The sequence below is a fragment of the Embiotoca jacksoni genome, unplaced genomic scaffold (assembly GCF_022577435.1).
Source record: "Embiotoca jacksoni isolate LCO1_2020_lvr unplaced genomic scaffold, fEmbJac1.0.p SCAF_18, whole genome shotgun sequence".
Classification (NCBI taxonomy): domain Eukaryota; kingdom Metazoa; phylum Chordata; class Actinopteri; family Embiotocidae; genus Embiotoca; species Embiotoca jacksoni.
In genome coordinates this window covers 11,777,328-11,793,485 of record NW_027185318.1, presented here as the reverse complement: position 1 = coordinate 11,793,485, position 16,158 = coordinate 11,777,328, and the positions used below count along the sequence as shown (strand labels likewise).

Below are 16,158 nucleotides of genomic sequence, written 5' to 3'. Positions count from 1 at the left end.
GCATTGGCCTCATTTTTTAGACCCAGAAGTTAAGTCCATTTTTATATTGTCTATGGTTCAGCAACAAGCTTTACTTCCATGGTAGAATACAAACAACAACACTGATTACTGCCTTGTCCTCATCTTACAGATTCAGAAAGGAGCAAACTGCAAATTTTTAATAAAATTAAAGGTAATAAAAAAAAAAATTAAAAACTGGGAACAAAATGAGAACTTCAGGCACTTTTAATTTGACTGACAGTTGGTAAACTTTGAAGGACTTGTTTTGCCCCCAGCATATGTCTATTAACCTTGTGTGTGAGTGTGACTGTGTGAGTGTGACTGTCTGTGTGTGTGTGTGTGTGTGTGTGTGTGTGTGTGTGTGTGTGTGTGTGTGTGTGTGTGTGTCTGTGTTACAGTAATACATTTATGCATGCCTCAAACTTTGGATTTTGCCGTGTGTGCATTAAAATAAACATTTACTTCACCCTCTTTATTTATAAGGAGCTCATATTGAGAACCACACAGTTCTGTAACACACAATCATTCGATCACACGCGCGCACACACACTTTCTCGCACTCCGGTCACGTAGAGTCAAGACATGACCTGTCAATCACGGAGTCCATACATCCAGCAGGGTTTCTAATTGCCTGAAATCAATCTGAAGCAAGTCGACTCAGGCTTCAGCTCCAATCCGAGCTCACCCTCATCACCGCCGACATCAAGGGCTTCAGACAGGCCGCATTCAAACCGCCCGCGACAGCTCGGTCTCATCCGCACCCATTCGATCTAATAACCTTCAACTCCTCCACTTCAGCCCAACATGTTTTACCTTGGAGATCAAATACCGTGTGCTCCTTCTCCCCCTGGAGTATTCAAATTAAGCCGCTTCAAAGACGTCCGAGACCCGCTGCAGCGATACAAAGACTTGTTACAGTAATTTTTTCAAAGTGGTAAAGCTTCTGTGAAAAAGACTCCAAACTCTGCCTTTTTTTTTTCTCGTCTGAGGTTGAATTCACGGCAACTCTACAGCGGTTTCTCTGCTGCCGGACATTTAAAAAGAACCTCACAGCTCTGTCGGGACCGAAGAGACACGTGAAAAAGTGAATCAAGGTCCTCTGCAAAAAAAGTATTTTATCACACGAGGAGGTCCTTTGGAAGCGGGCAGAGAAAGAGCATCTGAATAAGTTCACAGAGGAGCCAAACAACACATCAGCAAATCTCACAACCTGATAAGTAACACTGCCAAAATAAAACACAAAAAGCGAAATCACAAAAGCATTTAAAACATTTCAAGGATTGGAAACAGACTTCCTGCTTTTGGTGCATTCTGGCTTTTATTTCTAACACTACTGTATTAAATATTTTGCGTGCACAGGAGTGCGTACCGACCAACAAAACTACCACGTTTTAAAACAACAACTAGCCCTTTTATGAACCATAAGCACGTTACACTAAAGAACTTTGATTTTTATCCGGAGGGAAATTATCAGTGAAAAGGATCAGCTGGTGTTCTCTTCTTTGGATATTTACACGCTGTAAATTCTGTGACACTGCTTTGTTTAAATTCACTGAATATTTATTGCAGGAAATCATCCAATCAAGTTTTTTTCCTGCTCGAGCTTTCCTGTTGCCTTCAGAGGTCAAACTACAGAACAACACACATTTACACTGATGTTCATTAGTGACTTCAGCATCAAAAAGCCTTTTAAAAATCATCCTCACAAATCCCTTTATTTTGAAACAAGGATGATTTGGGGTTAAAAACTCTTCCTGAAAAGTTCCTCCATGTGCTCCGTACCGCCACAAACTCAACTCAACTGCAGCACCAGAACGCAACCAACAGCAGAAAACTCTCCGTTTTAATTCCTAAAAGTGGATCTGATAGCTTTGAAACACCCTGAAACAAAGATCAAAGGTTAAACTGCATTGAGAAACTGAAGCAAACTTTGTTTCAAACATCCCTGTCATCTCTACGCTCTTCAGTCGAGTGACTTTTAACAAAATGTAAAGCAATCGACATACTTTCTTACCTTTTCACTGCGTCTGACAGTCTGTTTTTCACATCAGTGATTTGTTTTCCAACATCCCAAACCGACAAATCTCCACAAAAAAAGTTTCTCAAATGACCAAACGATACAAAGTCAGAAAGTTCCTGCTGCCATGTGGGGAAACCGACTGACGCACCAGCAGTATGTGTGTGTGTGTGTGTGCGTTTTTTTGTGGTGTGTTTGTGTGGTGACCTGGTTCTTCCGTAGGGGTGTTGGTGTCAGAGAGAGGAGGGGTGACAACAGTTGGAGAGGTTATTTTTGGATCAACCCCCCCACACACACACACACACTCCAACACACACACACACACACACACACACACACCACCCTGTCGCACTTTCCCTGTCTCTTCTCTCTCACTCTAAGACACACAAGCACACACACATTCATCAACTGCAATACACACATTTAAACATTAGCAGACAAAATCGAGAACATCCTTTCATCCACTGCTTCTGTTGTTACGACACAAGCAGCAGAGAAACCTCATGTAGAAGACACTTAAAAGGAAAGTTGTGTTTGATTTACACACATATTTGTGCTACTACTTTAAATTTCACCAAAGAAGCCCACACAGCACCATCTCTCCCTCTCTCCCTCTCTCTGTCACACTCTCTCACACACACACACACACACACACACACACACACTCTTCGTCTGTGGTGCAACAGCTGCTGGCTGTGACACGTGAAGAGGACGAACGACAGAAAGAGAGAGGGTGAGAGAGAGAGAAGTGAAGGCTGCGGCTATTTCCTGGAAAGAAAACATGTTTCATCACTAAAATAATAATAAAATGTCCAATTGCGGAGGGTTAGAGCCCGAAAACAGAAAGACTCTCTGCATTTATACATACGTTTAAAAAAAAAAAATCCCATTTAAAAGCTGCATGCAGGACAGACTGGAATAACTCCCAACAGGCTCGAGTCACAACGCAGCCGTGAGACTGAAGGTAGAGGTCGACAGGTCATCGTCAGCGACACGTAAATGTAGGTCGTTGAAGTCATTCGGTTCCATGTTCCGGTTTTCTTGTTGTGAAATGCGAGTTATGGAGAAACCGTCCTCCAAAAATGAACTCTATAGGTGTTTTTGCAAGCAGTTTTTTTTTTTAACGACAAACATCTACGATTTAAAGTAAAGCGGTCGTGTGAATAACGACAATCCGGTGTCTCGGAGAAGTGACGCAGAGTTTTTGCTCGTTGCGGTGAACTGTGGGACTTGGGTGAAGGAGACTGCTGAATCGAGACGGGGTTTTTTTGTTTGGTTTTTTTTACAGTTGCATGACGAAAAAGGTTTCATTACTTTATGGAAGTAGCACTTGTACGCACAAACACAGTTCAAGTTGAAATTTGAACCCAAATCACGATCTTAGCCAACCTTTTAAATCAAGTAGTTTTTGTGCCAGAGCAATTTAGGAAACACTTCTATGGGTCGTGCACGAAGGTCTGAACAAATTGTCCGTCTGTGGTCATGTAGTTTGGAGGACTTGTTGGATATGGAAGTTCTGATTTAAGGTGCATTTGCAAGTTTTGCAGCTCCGAGGATCGTCCGCTTCCTGACTGCCTCCTCCAAACAGGAGCCTTCTCAGGTGCGGGAGCCTTCGTTAGTACGCAAGTTTGACTCGGTCGAAAAGGTCGGCTGAACTTCGTGAACCAGCAACTCTCTTCCGTCTTTCCTTCACATTAATATCTCTCCCTCCATGCCGAGAGCAGATCCCAGGATTCCTGGCGTGGCGGCGACGGTGACATCAGGAGACAGAAATATCCTGACAGCTGGGAGACAGCAGGCCGGACGCCGCTGCTCCTGGACTGCGTTTAAATAAAGCTCTGAGGGTTTGAATCAAGGACACGCAGAGCAGCTCATCGTGTTGCAAAGCTGCCCGACGGTGTGCCTGATTTGAACGTGACCTAATTTTGTAGAACTTGACATTTTGATTTGAACGAAAACAGAAAGAGTCTTGTTTGTTTAGAGCCATCGGAGCTAACGTTTTTAGAGTTTCTGCAGAAGACGAGCAAAAAAAACCAAAAAAAAAACGTGAAAAGTTCATGGAAAAATGTCAGATGAACATTTGCAGAAAGGTAAAGACAAAAACTTTGATTGCACGGATTCAAAAAACAACTCTGAGAAACACGAGCACAACTCAAGCACAACATTTCCTCATTTCATTACACAGCAGGTAACGGCGATATCCTGATATTTAAAGTTACGGCACACAGCAACGCTTCGACATCTACAAATTCACACCTGCGGGAAGGCTGACGCTTCTCTGGATGTTACAAAGAATACCTGATTAAGCACACACACATACACACACACACATTTCTGTTCTCAAGATTGTTTGATTAAAACAGAAGAAGACCTGTGCAGAAACCATGAGCTTCGGAGAGGAATTTTCATGGCGGGGAAGTAAGTGGGCTGTTTATGTCGTGAAAAAGGTGCAATTATTAATAAAAGTTAGAGTTGATCCTGGTCTCTGTGTATAAAAAAAACAAGTACAGTGTGTCCAGCACATGACATCCTGCTCATCCTGAGAGCGAATGGACAGGATGCAAGTAGAATAAATTACTAGATCTGCTTACAATATAATAACAGCTGTTGGTCAAAATCAATAAAGTTTTCCTTTAATGGATTTAATGCATACCGTCTTACTGTCAGTTTGTCCCGTGCGGTGATAAACAAAAACACAATTGAATTGAATCATTGTAAAATATTCCAAAGAGAAGACTTAAAAAAAAAAATCAGCTTTAAAAGGTGCAACACAATCCTGTCCACATGTTTGATTGACAGCTGACACACAAACAGTGAGGTCTGCGCAACAACAATAGAAATCGAACAGAAATTAGATCGTATTCGTGACCGATAGCGTCAGATATCAGGTCTTACAGTTGCACTACTTATGCATCTTTAAACCTTGAAACTTCCCTAAACCCAAAACACCTTTACAGCAGTGTTATACTGGAAAAAAAAAAAAACGTAAACAGGAAGGCAGAGGAAAAAATGTCCCCGGTTATTTGGACAGTGTATACCAACTGCTTCAGTAAGATGAGACAAATGAAATAATCAGAAAGACTGTTCTGCTTCCAAACAATCACCTCTGTGTCTGTTAAATATGTCTTTAGTTATGACTTTCATGAACATCTTCTCTACAGTGTGGGATGACATTATAAAGTTATAGCCAGCTTGAAATAAATGAATAACTAAAAATCACTGCTGCATCTGATTAACACGTGACTGTGTGTGTGTGTGTGTGTGTGTGTGTGTGTGTGTGTGTGTGTGTGTGTGTGTGTGTGTGTCGTACTGTGTGCTCACACCCGCAGCCTCTCCCTCGTGGAGCGGCCCAGGACATTCTCCATGCAGCTGTTACACACCGCCTGCAGCCGGATGCTAAGAATGGCTGAGAGGCTGGGCATACCGACCGACCGACACGCACGCGCACGCACGCGCGCGCGCACGAACACACACACACACACACACACACACACGGTGGTTGCGTCACTATAATCGTGTCCTACAGTCGCTCCGTGGCAAGGTCAGGTTAGAGGGAAAAATGCCCCGCAGGCAAACGCATTATAAATATGAGAGCGAGAGGGAGCGCGGCGCAGAGAGAGAGCGAAGGACAAGAGAGGATAAAAGAAGGAAACAAAGCAAGAAAAAGAGCAGCGAGGACGCGATGAAGAAGGAGGGGGATCACCGCAGGCATGAATACCATTTCAAACAGCAAGTCTGGCGATCTGTCCGCTCCCATCTCGCGCTCTGGCGCTGATCCGGGCGTGCGCCGACCGCCTCGCCCGCAATTAAGTCGGATAAAGTTGGGCCTGCTCCGACCCGGATGCTCCGTGTCGAGTTTGAGATGCAGACGGGGGGGGGGGGGAATCCAGGTCTGCTGGGACTGAAGGAGCTCATTATGTAAACAAACACATCAGTTCTCATGAACTTAAATACAAAACACCATCTGCAGGTTTCCAAACAAGGTAACTACCGAGGTGAAATCAAAAAGTTTAGAGACGGCTCCGGTACGCAGTACCTGCAAACAAATACGGCACGGTGACGTCCACAACATCTGGAGGAAGCTAACATGTAGCCTCGCCTTTGTGGCTACTGTATATTTGTGAATTTTCTAAAAAAAAATTGACTTATTCACTTTTTTTTTTTTTTTTTTCAGAGACTTCGATAAAGAGATGAATTTGAATCGCACGTCTGTGGGTTACGGAGCTGGAGTCAGGTCGTGGTTAGCCTAGCTTAGCATAAAGACTGGAATTAAGGTGAAATGGTTAGCCTTCTGTCCAAAGTTTAAAAACTACATTTACCAACCGGTCTGAGTCTTCCTCATGAACAGGCTGTTAACTATTGTGGTTTTAAGAAGAGCTACAGCGAGATACTTGGATTTCAAGCATTTAAAATCAATATAAAAATAATAACAGACATGACATAAATATCACCAAAGAATTTAGCAGCCAATGAATATTTCCCGTGGCAATAAGGACACCAGTCTGAGCAGTAGATCATGCTAAGTGGTACTTTGTAACCTTCTTTCCTGACAAAAACATCTAAATAAAACATAAGAAGCACTCAGCTGTACACAGTAATGGGACTGTTTGCAGTTCTAAAGCTGGGATTGGTTCTTCACCTTGTTGTAATATAGAAAAAACACCACTAGATGGAGCTGTCAACCAGGGAATGAGTATTAAGGAATCACGAAGCATCCAACAGTTTTTCTCTTTACTGCTTTAAACTGAATGATTTATGGGGCAAAACTGAAGCTAAATAAGTGATAAGGAGATTAAATGATGAGAAAATAAAAACTGAAAAGTGTCATTTTTAATTCTTCATCATATGTGTTATTTTATCGAATCAGTCCTATTTGGAAGTGCTAAAACGTAAATGGATGTCTCCAGTAATTTCACTATTTAAAACCGAGATGCCCCTTTTGTCTTCATCCCTAACAGAGAAAATTGACAACATAAATTTGAGATTTAAAAAAAAAAAAAAAAAAAACTTCAAGGTTTCATTGTGGAACAAAATACCAATTAATGTGTATATAGTAAGTTATGCTTGAATCTTTTTTTATACTTATTTTTACTTTAACACACTTAGCTTTTCTGTAATATAAACAGATTATAGTTGAAATCGGAGATGATAACTTCTGTCTCTGCATTGCTTTACTTCGCTGCTCTCTGATTAATTGTGATTTTGTACAGCCTGCAGCTCAGATCTGACACAAACATGAACTGACAGAGGTGTCAGAAAACATGCAGCGTCGACAAAAACAGAAGGAGCCACATCTGTGTTATCTCTGACCGGACAGAAGCATGTCACTAGTTTTTTTTTCATTGAGCTTTTATCCGTCTTTCTTCCACTGCATCTTATTGTCCTCTCTGTTTGTCGACAGCGCTGACAAAGCTGCCAAACAGCAAAAAGATTAAGGATACAGAAGATGATTGTTGTCATAGTGATGCTGAGAAAGAGGGCTGGTGGATACAATTTCATGTCATTTGAATTTGATTACATCATGTGAATTAACACAGCTTTTAGAGTCCATATCAACCATGAGAGACTAAAATTCAAGTTTGAGGAAGTAAGAATTTAAATCATTTTTATATTTCAAAAAGAAATCCAGGCAAAACACCAAAAAAATTGGCGATAAGAATCATAAGTCAGCACTGACAACAATTCTTTTTACTATTTATCTCTGTGACACTCCCTTTTCTCAGATTTTCTAGCAGCTGTTGGTTCTGATGTGTTCTTGCCACCAGAGGGCGCAACTAGGTGATCGACCACCTAAAGAGTGACTTTACAACGCCTGAAAATGTTGTCTTTGCTGACCTCCAGTGGTTTAACTTGTTACCTCGCTGCAGTGATGTACAGACGTGCAAAACCGATTAAAAAAAAAAAAAAAGGTCTGATGTTCAGAGTGTACTTCATCTGAAATTAAGTGGTTAAAACGGTTTTGTTTGTTGTCGTTTCTGGTTTTTGGGTGAAGAATCTGGATCGGATGGAACATTAGCTGATAAATGGATTAAAATACACACACACACACACACACACACACACACACACACACACACACACACACACCAGGACGCACACACTCACACAGAGACACAGAATGACATCAGTCACCCACAAAACAAAGCTGTAGTTGTAACTCTGAAACACACACACACGCACACACACACACACACACACACACACAGAGGGAGAGAGAGAGAACTGTCACTACAAGTCTGACCTACAGTCACTTCCCAGAACCAGGCTGTGATCCGGCACATCCCATGACTACACGCACACACGTCTTGACCGGTGTAATCTGAAAACAAACAGATGCTACTGATGCTGTCCGACTGGCAGTGCTTCTGTGTGTGCGTGTCCCTTAATTCCCATCGTTTGGACCACAGAGAAAAGTGGCAGAAGAAAGAGAAAAGAGAGAAGAAAACATCAAAGGCAGATTTGGGAACAGATGTTTTTTAGTGAGGGCTCTCAGAGGTTCAGCAGAAACATGCATGATGTGTCTCTATTTTTATAAACTGTGACCTCCAATGCGACCATCATTGACCACAAGTGATTCCAATAAATAATTATTTCTGACTGATACGAGTAAACATGTTAATATAACACAGGGTAGCCTCGTGCATCAGTGACAAACATTTACAGCAACTTCAAGGTTTGAAAAAATTAAATATAAGATCCACTCAAAACCAAACTCCAAACATTTTACATCCTGCAGGATGGGCGAGTCTGATACTGAGACAGATTCAGGTGAAGGGTCAAAATATCAAATCATAAATAAGTTTTCAACTATTTACCATAGCTGTTAAATTAACAACCATTTTAGGTAAAAGTTGCCAGAAGAGCTGAACTCATGTAGGAGTCAAATTTCCTTTAGTATATACATCACATGTGAGGAAGTGGTTCCTCCGGTGGATTCAGGTTTGTGAAATTCCTGACGAAACTCCCTGGAAAAATGTGCGCAGTGCAAAAAGACGATATGTAAAAAAAAAACCTGTCTAAAGATGTGTGTGAGAGTGCAGTCACGGTGGGGAGTGACTCAGCTGCAGACGAACATCTCTGACAAGAAACAGAAAATACCCCTCCACCCACCCACCCACACACACACACACACACACACACACACACACACACACACACACACACACACACACACAGTATACTTCCTTCTCACTTTCCCATCACTGTGTTCAGCATCAGACTCAGAGAGCTGTTACTGCGGCCATGTTTTATTCAGGCAGCACAGAGTGATGCAGAGGAGAGGAAGAGGGAGAGGAAGAGCGAGAGGAAGAGGAAGAGGGAGAGGAAAAAAAGAGGAACAGGAAGACGAGAAAGGAGGCCTCTTAAAAAATACCAGCACACTAAAGGGACCCCACCAGCTGCAGAACCTTGATGAAGAGGAAACATCTGAGTCACTGTAGTTAAAAATACACCCTCATCAATAAAAGATCCTCCGTGTCGCCTCCATCTGAGCCAAATAAAACAGCCTCTTTCTGAGTGAACGAATGAATAAATTGTCAGATTAAACAGGCCTGGAGCCGCTGAAGCTTCGGCTTCTGATAAAGTTTGTGTTTTATTATCAGTTGCACAACAGCAGCAGGGAGGATCTTCCATCAGAGAGAGAGAGGTTTTTCTCCTCAGTGAGATCAAACTGGGCCGAGGAAGGATGAAGAATCAGCTTGATAGAAGAGGAATGAATGAACACACTCGTAGGGCGGCAACGTGCAGTGCAACTCAGAAAATTATACCACCCAAGATGATGTCTTTAAATGTCTAATTCTGTCCAACCAACAGTCCAAAACCTGAAAGTATTCACTTTGACACTTTCGAATACAAAAGGAGGAAGGTAAATATTCACATTTGAGAAGTTCTTTCTGAAAAGACAACTTGAAATCGATAACTGATCGTTAAAGAAGTCGCAGAACAACGTGAAGTATGTGGAGGTCTTGCGCCCGAATGAGCGGGAGATTGACAGCTGGATCGGTGCAGCAACAGCAATGATGTTGTACCACATCGTTGATCACCTCCGGTCAGGAGGATTTGGATGTTGACTAAAAGAACACGACTGCAAGAGGCCAAAATGAGCAGAGTTCAGCCTCAGAGGGAGCACAGGGTCAGGAGCTTGAAGCGAAGCTGCCGCGCCTTCGCATCTGATCAGCATGCACCCTGGGCGCCGTCTGTTGGTGCTCGTCCAGCTAATAGGAGATCCTGACCCACAACACGCTGGAGAGATGATAATCTGGGTCCTCCAGGAGGAGCTGGAAATCCTGAGGAGTGTGACGTCTGGACTGCTGACCTGCTGCCACGGAAACCAGACTCCAGAAAATAGACGAAGTGATGGACTATAGCTCCAGGTTGAGGTCTACTCATGTAATAATGGGCCGAAATGTAAAAATCCAAACATTTCTAAAGATATGAAGTATTTAAAATGTGTGGTGGCAAAACAATTTAAGAGACTTGGAAAGTTTGGTCGAAGATGCCACCACGAAAACATGACCTCTTCTAATATTTAGCTTAACAGCTTCAGGGAAGTGTTGGAAGAAGGTAAAAGGAGAATATACAGTGTAGGAGATGGTGTTTCTCCAAAGTCTGAATGCAAAAAAAAGTTTATCTTCGAGGTTGGTGTCATAAAAAAAAAGAATTATTGAAGTTGCAGCAGCCTGCATAAACCAATGCACATCTGTATCGGCTTCATTTTTAGGGGTTATGATAATTAAAAACAGTAAAAATCCTAAACAGAATGGATAAAGAACAATAACAGTCCGCTTGTATTTCAGGGGTGTTTCTCCTTTAAGAGCTAAAAAAAAAGATGCTCAGAGTTCAAAGGATTTAAATTTTTCACAGACTGAGTGAAAGAGTTCTCTCCGTGATTCAGACCGAGTCAAAGTGAAACTCGTCAAAAACCTTTTTTTTCCCTTCTCTTATATAAAAAAAAAATCTACTTGAGATGAAGAGGAGGGCTGAAGTTTGACGATGAAGAAGCAAGAGTTGACACTCCGGAAAGCTGCGCGCCAACTGGAGTTACATAAATATATGAACCGTCAGCTGGGTGACCTGATGGGAGCCGGTCGTTACATAACAACACACACAGGCCGCCGAGAGAGAGGAAGGGCATTATGGGGAATTTTACCGCCTGAGGTCGGAGAGTGGAATCCGCCGATGTTTGTCGTGAATGCAAAACGGAGGCGGCTGAGAGGCATCAATACATGTTTGCATGAATGTCAGAAACAGTTCGAGTTCACGCAGTCGATTCTGGCTCTGGCACAAAATCTCAGACCTCCAGTTCAGACCGTATTTAGTCACTTTCACAGAAATTCTTTGGATCCCAGAGAAGGATTTCAACAGATTACCGTTCATTGGCATCTTTAGCAGGTGTTGGGAGAATAAGAACGACCCAAATTTGGACAGTTTCACGTAATCAGGTCTGAAACGTGCTGTTTTTGTTTTTTTTTACTTCCTTTTTGTCCACCTGGTTCTTCGCAGCTGGAATAAGCACCTCCGTGATCGTTTTTAAAGCTTTCTGTCTTTGTCGAGCAGCAAACTTTACGAACTTCGAAGTTCCTTTAAGCAGAAGGATCTCGGTCAATAATGTAATGTGTCAGTAGACACTCAGAAAATATTTGTAATGGAAGGGTCGAAGAACCAAAGAACCAAAAAACTGTAAAACTGAAACCATCACGACAGCATAAGACTCTGAGGACACTTCACTACACAAAGAGTTTCAGTTTAACCTGCAGCAAACACAGCAGGTTAACACTCAAACTAAAACGTTTTAAAGAGCAGAAGCGAAGCCAAAAGAAGATCAGCGCACAAACGACGAAAGGTTTCATCCCACCGTCCAACCTCCAGCATCACCAAAGATGCCACCGCACCAGCGGGGACTTTGTTTCTATCAAAGCCTGACTGATCAAACCAGATGTTAAACAGATGTTACAACAAGCAGCACTGACAGACGGGTCCGTGTTTACCTTGAGCTGCACCAGGTGGACGTCCACGTGTCTGTTGTCGCCGTCTTGTCCCACGGAGTGCGTGAGCTGCGTGACTCGGTCGCTGGTCGCTCTCAGCCACTTCTCGATCTCGGGGAGGTGGAGGACGACCTTCCAGTCGGCTCCAGTGTGGAGCGGCGGAGGTTTCTTTGACCTGGAGCGACACAGAAGCTGCATGAGACTGGCTCAATTTGATGATTTTAGAGGTAACTTACTAGTAATAATCAATTAACGCAGGGGTTATAGCCACGTACAAATGAAGCTAAAATATATTTTCTCATTTATGCATTATCAATCATCTCTGGGCCCCTAAAAGTAACTTTGCGCCGCTGTCGGTAGCTCCTGACCCCCAGGTTGGACAACATTGTCTTGTAGTTTTGCAAAAGGATTAATTTTCATCGTCATTATTGGCTGGTTTGTTACCTTCTGGAGGGGTCTGGCCCCAGGTGAGCTTCTCTCCCGGGGAGGCTGCCTCTGCTGGGGCCGGGGCCCGGCGACGAGGCCCCGTCCTGCAACTGATGCTCCAGATCCAGACCGGCGGTGACCGTGGCTAGGGAGGCGGAGGCGTCGTGGTCCATGGTCGGGGTGACGGAGGTGAGCATCGGGGACGGCGGCTCGGGGCACACAGGGGAGAGGGCGACGATGCTCATGGTGTGAGAGAGATGGAGAGAGGCGCAGGATTCCTAACGTGGGTGGACGAGTCTCATTGGAGTAAACTGGTGGGAGGAGGAGAGAGAAATATGTAGAGGTCAGTAAAAATACGGAGATTCAGAGCAAGAGCAAATCAGGAGAGAAAAGAAAGGAAGGAACAAATAAATGAGTTTTAAGTTTTAAGATTTTAGGTAATAATAAAAGGTAATAAAAAATAGTGAAGAGCCGTCTTCAAAGAAGAGATAAATAGGGAAGGACAGAAACAAATAAACAAAACTAACAAAGAAAGAATTAATTAAACGAAGATGTGAAAAACTAACAAAGGTCATAACAAAAATATTAAAATAATTTAATATTAGTTCTGTTGAAAGAAATGGAAACCACCATCTAAAAAAAGACAAAAGCTTGGAAGCATTTTGCTCATTGGACTCGTACAGACACTTAAAACATTGTGCAACACGTACTGTAGTCTGAGAACTAAGAATAATTGAAACCCTACCGAGAAACAAAACATGTTAATGCGCTGACGTTAGCATTTAGCCCAGGTCAACTCTGTGTTTAATATTGCCACGTAACTTTTATCAGAGGGAAGCTCGTCTTCACTCTCAGATTTAGTTCACAAATGTTGTCACTTTGCAGGTTTAAAACTTAAACACAAAACACAGAAAAAGAAAAAAAAACAAATATCATACCTCCATCTGTTCTGCATTTAAAGACGTAATAATCCCTCATTTGGAAAACAGATGGACTAATTCAGACGGTTCGTACATGTGTTTGGATCTTTCTGTCACAGTTTCTCTCCTCCAATCTCCGTTCTGTCTTTTTCTTTTCCTTCCCATCAGCACATTGTTTTCTCACACTTTCTCTCCCTCCTCCGTTATCCTCCGTTTCTGTCAGACGTTCAGGCTGTCACAGCATGGCACTGCACACACACTGCCCATGTGTGTGTGTGTGTGTGTGTGTGCGTGTGTGTGTGTAACGTTCCCTTCATCTCAGCTGCAGCTTTAAATCCTTTAAAGCATCAGCAGACGCAGTGAGCAGACAAATAAAATGTTTAATTCATGGTCTTCTTTCTTTGAATAAAATATGCAGTTCAGTCCGTCTGCAGGTTCTCACATGATTTTCATAGAACCATAACAGAGGGGCTTTTTGGAATAACAATATTAGGAAGAGAAAAGTAAAACATCTGTCTTATTAGTTTCCTAAAATATAACTTCACCACATGCTTTGAGTTTGATTGACTGATCAGTTTAATCTGGCTTCGTAGGTAAATATAGCTGGGTGTCATCTGCATAGCAGTATAAATTTATTCTGCACTTTCTAATAATATTGCCTCGCCTATGGGAAGCATAACGTAAAAAGTATGGGACCGAGCTCAGAACCATGTGGAACTCCATGACTAACTTTTTAAGACTGCAGCTAATGATTATTTTCATTATTGATTATTCGGTCTACTATTAGTCCACAGAAAACACGAAGTCTAAAGAGACCAAAGTCACGTCTTCAAATGGCTTATTATATCTGAGCAAAAGTATAAAAACTCAGAAAAATCTATTTGCTTTGTTAAATACAGAAAATCTTCACACTTAAAAGGTTGCAATAATGGTTCATTCATACATTTTCTCGTTGTCTTTGCTTTAAACACAATTTATTTCACTGACTAATCAATCAATCAACTCCTGTTTCATAAACATATATTCAGCACATGAACCCAGCACTGTAAACCCATCTCTTAACATATTATTTTCGTCAATTAAAATAAACTAATGAATAAAATGTGGCTCAAATATCAAGTGCTTTTTAAACGCTTTAAAAACTCCAATTCCATTAATTGAGCCCAGATAATAATTTATCAAACTATAAGTTGTGGTGGCAGGGTGTGGTTTGGCTCAGCTGCAGGGGTGGGGTAGAGGGGTGGAGTGGTAGGGAACGGTGCCGCGAAAGGAGTAATTAGCCCAGCTGAGCCGGATTTTGACCGATTGTCTCTCTCCTATAACGTGAGCAGTGAGACACCGGAGAGGGCGGTACATGGAGGGTCCTCAGGTGTGGAAACAAAGAGACGTGACCAGCGCTCAGAGAAACGGCAGGACAGCGCGGGCCCGGTGGCAGGTGGATTTACCTTTAAAATAAACCCTTTGAACTGAGACTAGTGGCTGGGGTGTGATTTGTGTCCGAGGAACCCACAACGGTAACACGAACTTGTTATAAAGTAATTCTTTACTTCTAATGAAAATAAAGATTCATTAAGTTTCCAAAAAATTAATGACTGAGTTGTTAATGGGTTTCTCCTGTAATGACCTCTGGTTTAACAGAAGCAGAGTGCTATAAATGTACAAGAGTTCATTTGGGAAGTCTGAATAAAAATAGACTGACTGTAGACGTATAAATGGTGGTTGTTGCTGATTCAAAGGTTCAACTTTAACTATTCAAGCAATCAGAAAAACACACACACACACACACACACACGCACACACACACACGCGCACACACACGCACACACACACACACACACACACTGGAAATAAATGGCACAAAAGGAAAATGGCTGGGTTTTTTTTCAGCCAAAACCAACCTTAGCTTCTTTTATCATATAATTTTATCATAGAAATATTTCTCTTTTCTATGGAACACACACATGGGGGTGACCAAGTAACCAGCAGCCGTCAGTGTGTTGCAGTGTGGAGTGACTCAGGCTCCACATTGATAAGGATTAGTGGCAGCAGTAAAGCAGAGAAATGATGTCAGTGGAGCAGCAGAACAACAACCAGTCGGTGATGAAAATCAACCTGCCTGACAGGATTAAAAACGCTGACCCAGTTCATCTGAGGAGAGGAGTGAGAGCGAGGCCGGTCTAAAGCACGAGCTACCTGTCAACGACCGAGACGTAATGTTTCCATCTGTGTCATCATTCCTTAAATAAGATTTGAATCTGTTTTTCCAGCTCTTCTATGTGCACAAAGTCTTCTTTTCCCTCTGAAAAACTGAATAATATTCTTATTTTCATTATATTTAAAGTTACAACCAGCTGCAAGTCTCACCTCCTCTCAGAGATACGACATCAGTTTTCTGCTCTTGCTATTTGTTTTTTTTATTCTCACCTGCAACCATCCCCAAATTCAGGCTCTTTTGATCAGACACATCAGAAACACTCTGAGCCAAAGACACTGATTAATCGAAATGCATCTTTGAAGTAAAACAATCCAGAATTTCAGAAGAAGAAAAAAAGGAATAATTAAACAGAATTCTGATTGTTTTTAATCAAATGTTGATCTAAATTATTTAGTTCATGTTTTCACTTTGATGCTTCATGTTGATCTGTGTGTAGCTGATGGTGTTTTTTCAGTTCATTTATTCACTGTATAATTAACAAATATTGCTCCGCTGTTTTGCCCTGAAACACAAAGCTGAGAATCACTTCCTTTTGGTGAGGCGTGTCAGGATGAAATCAGCGGGCAGGAATAGATAAGACGCCCTCCGCATCACCGT

At 42.1% G+C, this 16,158-nt stretch overlaps 1 protein-coding gene across 2 annotated transcripts in view; it reads right to left on the bottom strand.

Moving 5' to 3' along the window:
• akap6 (A kinase (PRKA) anchor protein 6) overlaps positions 1-16,158 on the bottom strand; it is a 169,197-nt gene that overhangs the window by 142,363 nt on the left and 10,676 nt on the right. The window contains exons 1-3 of one of the 2 annotated variants that reach the window (XM_069152820.1): positions 13,365-13,545; positions 12,445-12,737; positions 12,004-12,175 (exon numbers count right to left, since the gene is read on the bottom strand). In XM_069152820.1, coding sequence (XP_069008921.1) covers positions 12,004-12,175; positions 12,445-12,671 — 399 coding nt within the window. In that variant the 5' untranslated portion in view covers positions 12,672-12,737; positions 13,365-13,545. Of the gene's footprint in view, positions 1-12,003; positions 12,176-12,444; positions 12,738-13,364; positions 13,546-16,158 lie in introns of those variants that run through there. The other variant, XM_069152819.1, reaches the window with a different exon arrangement.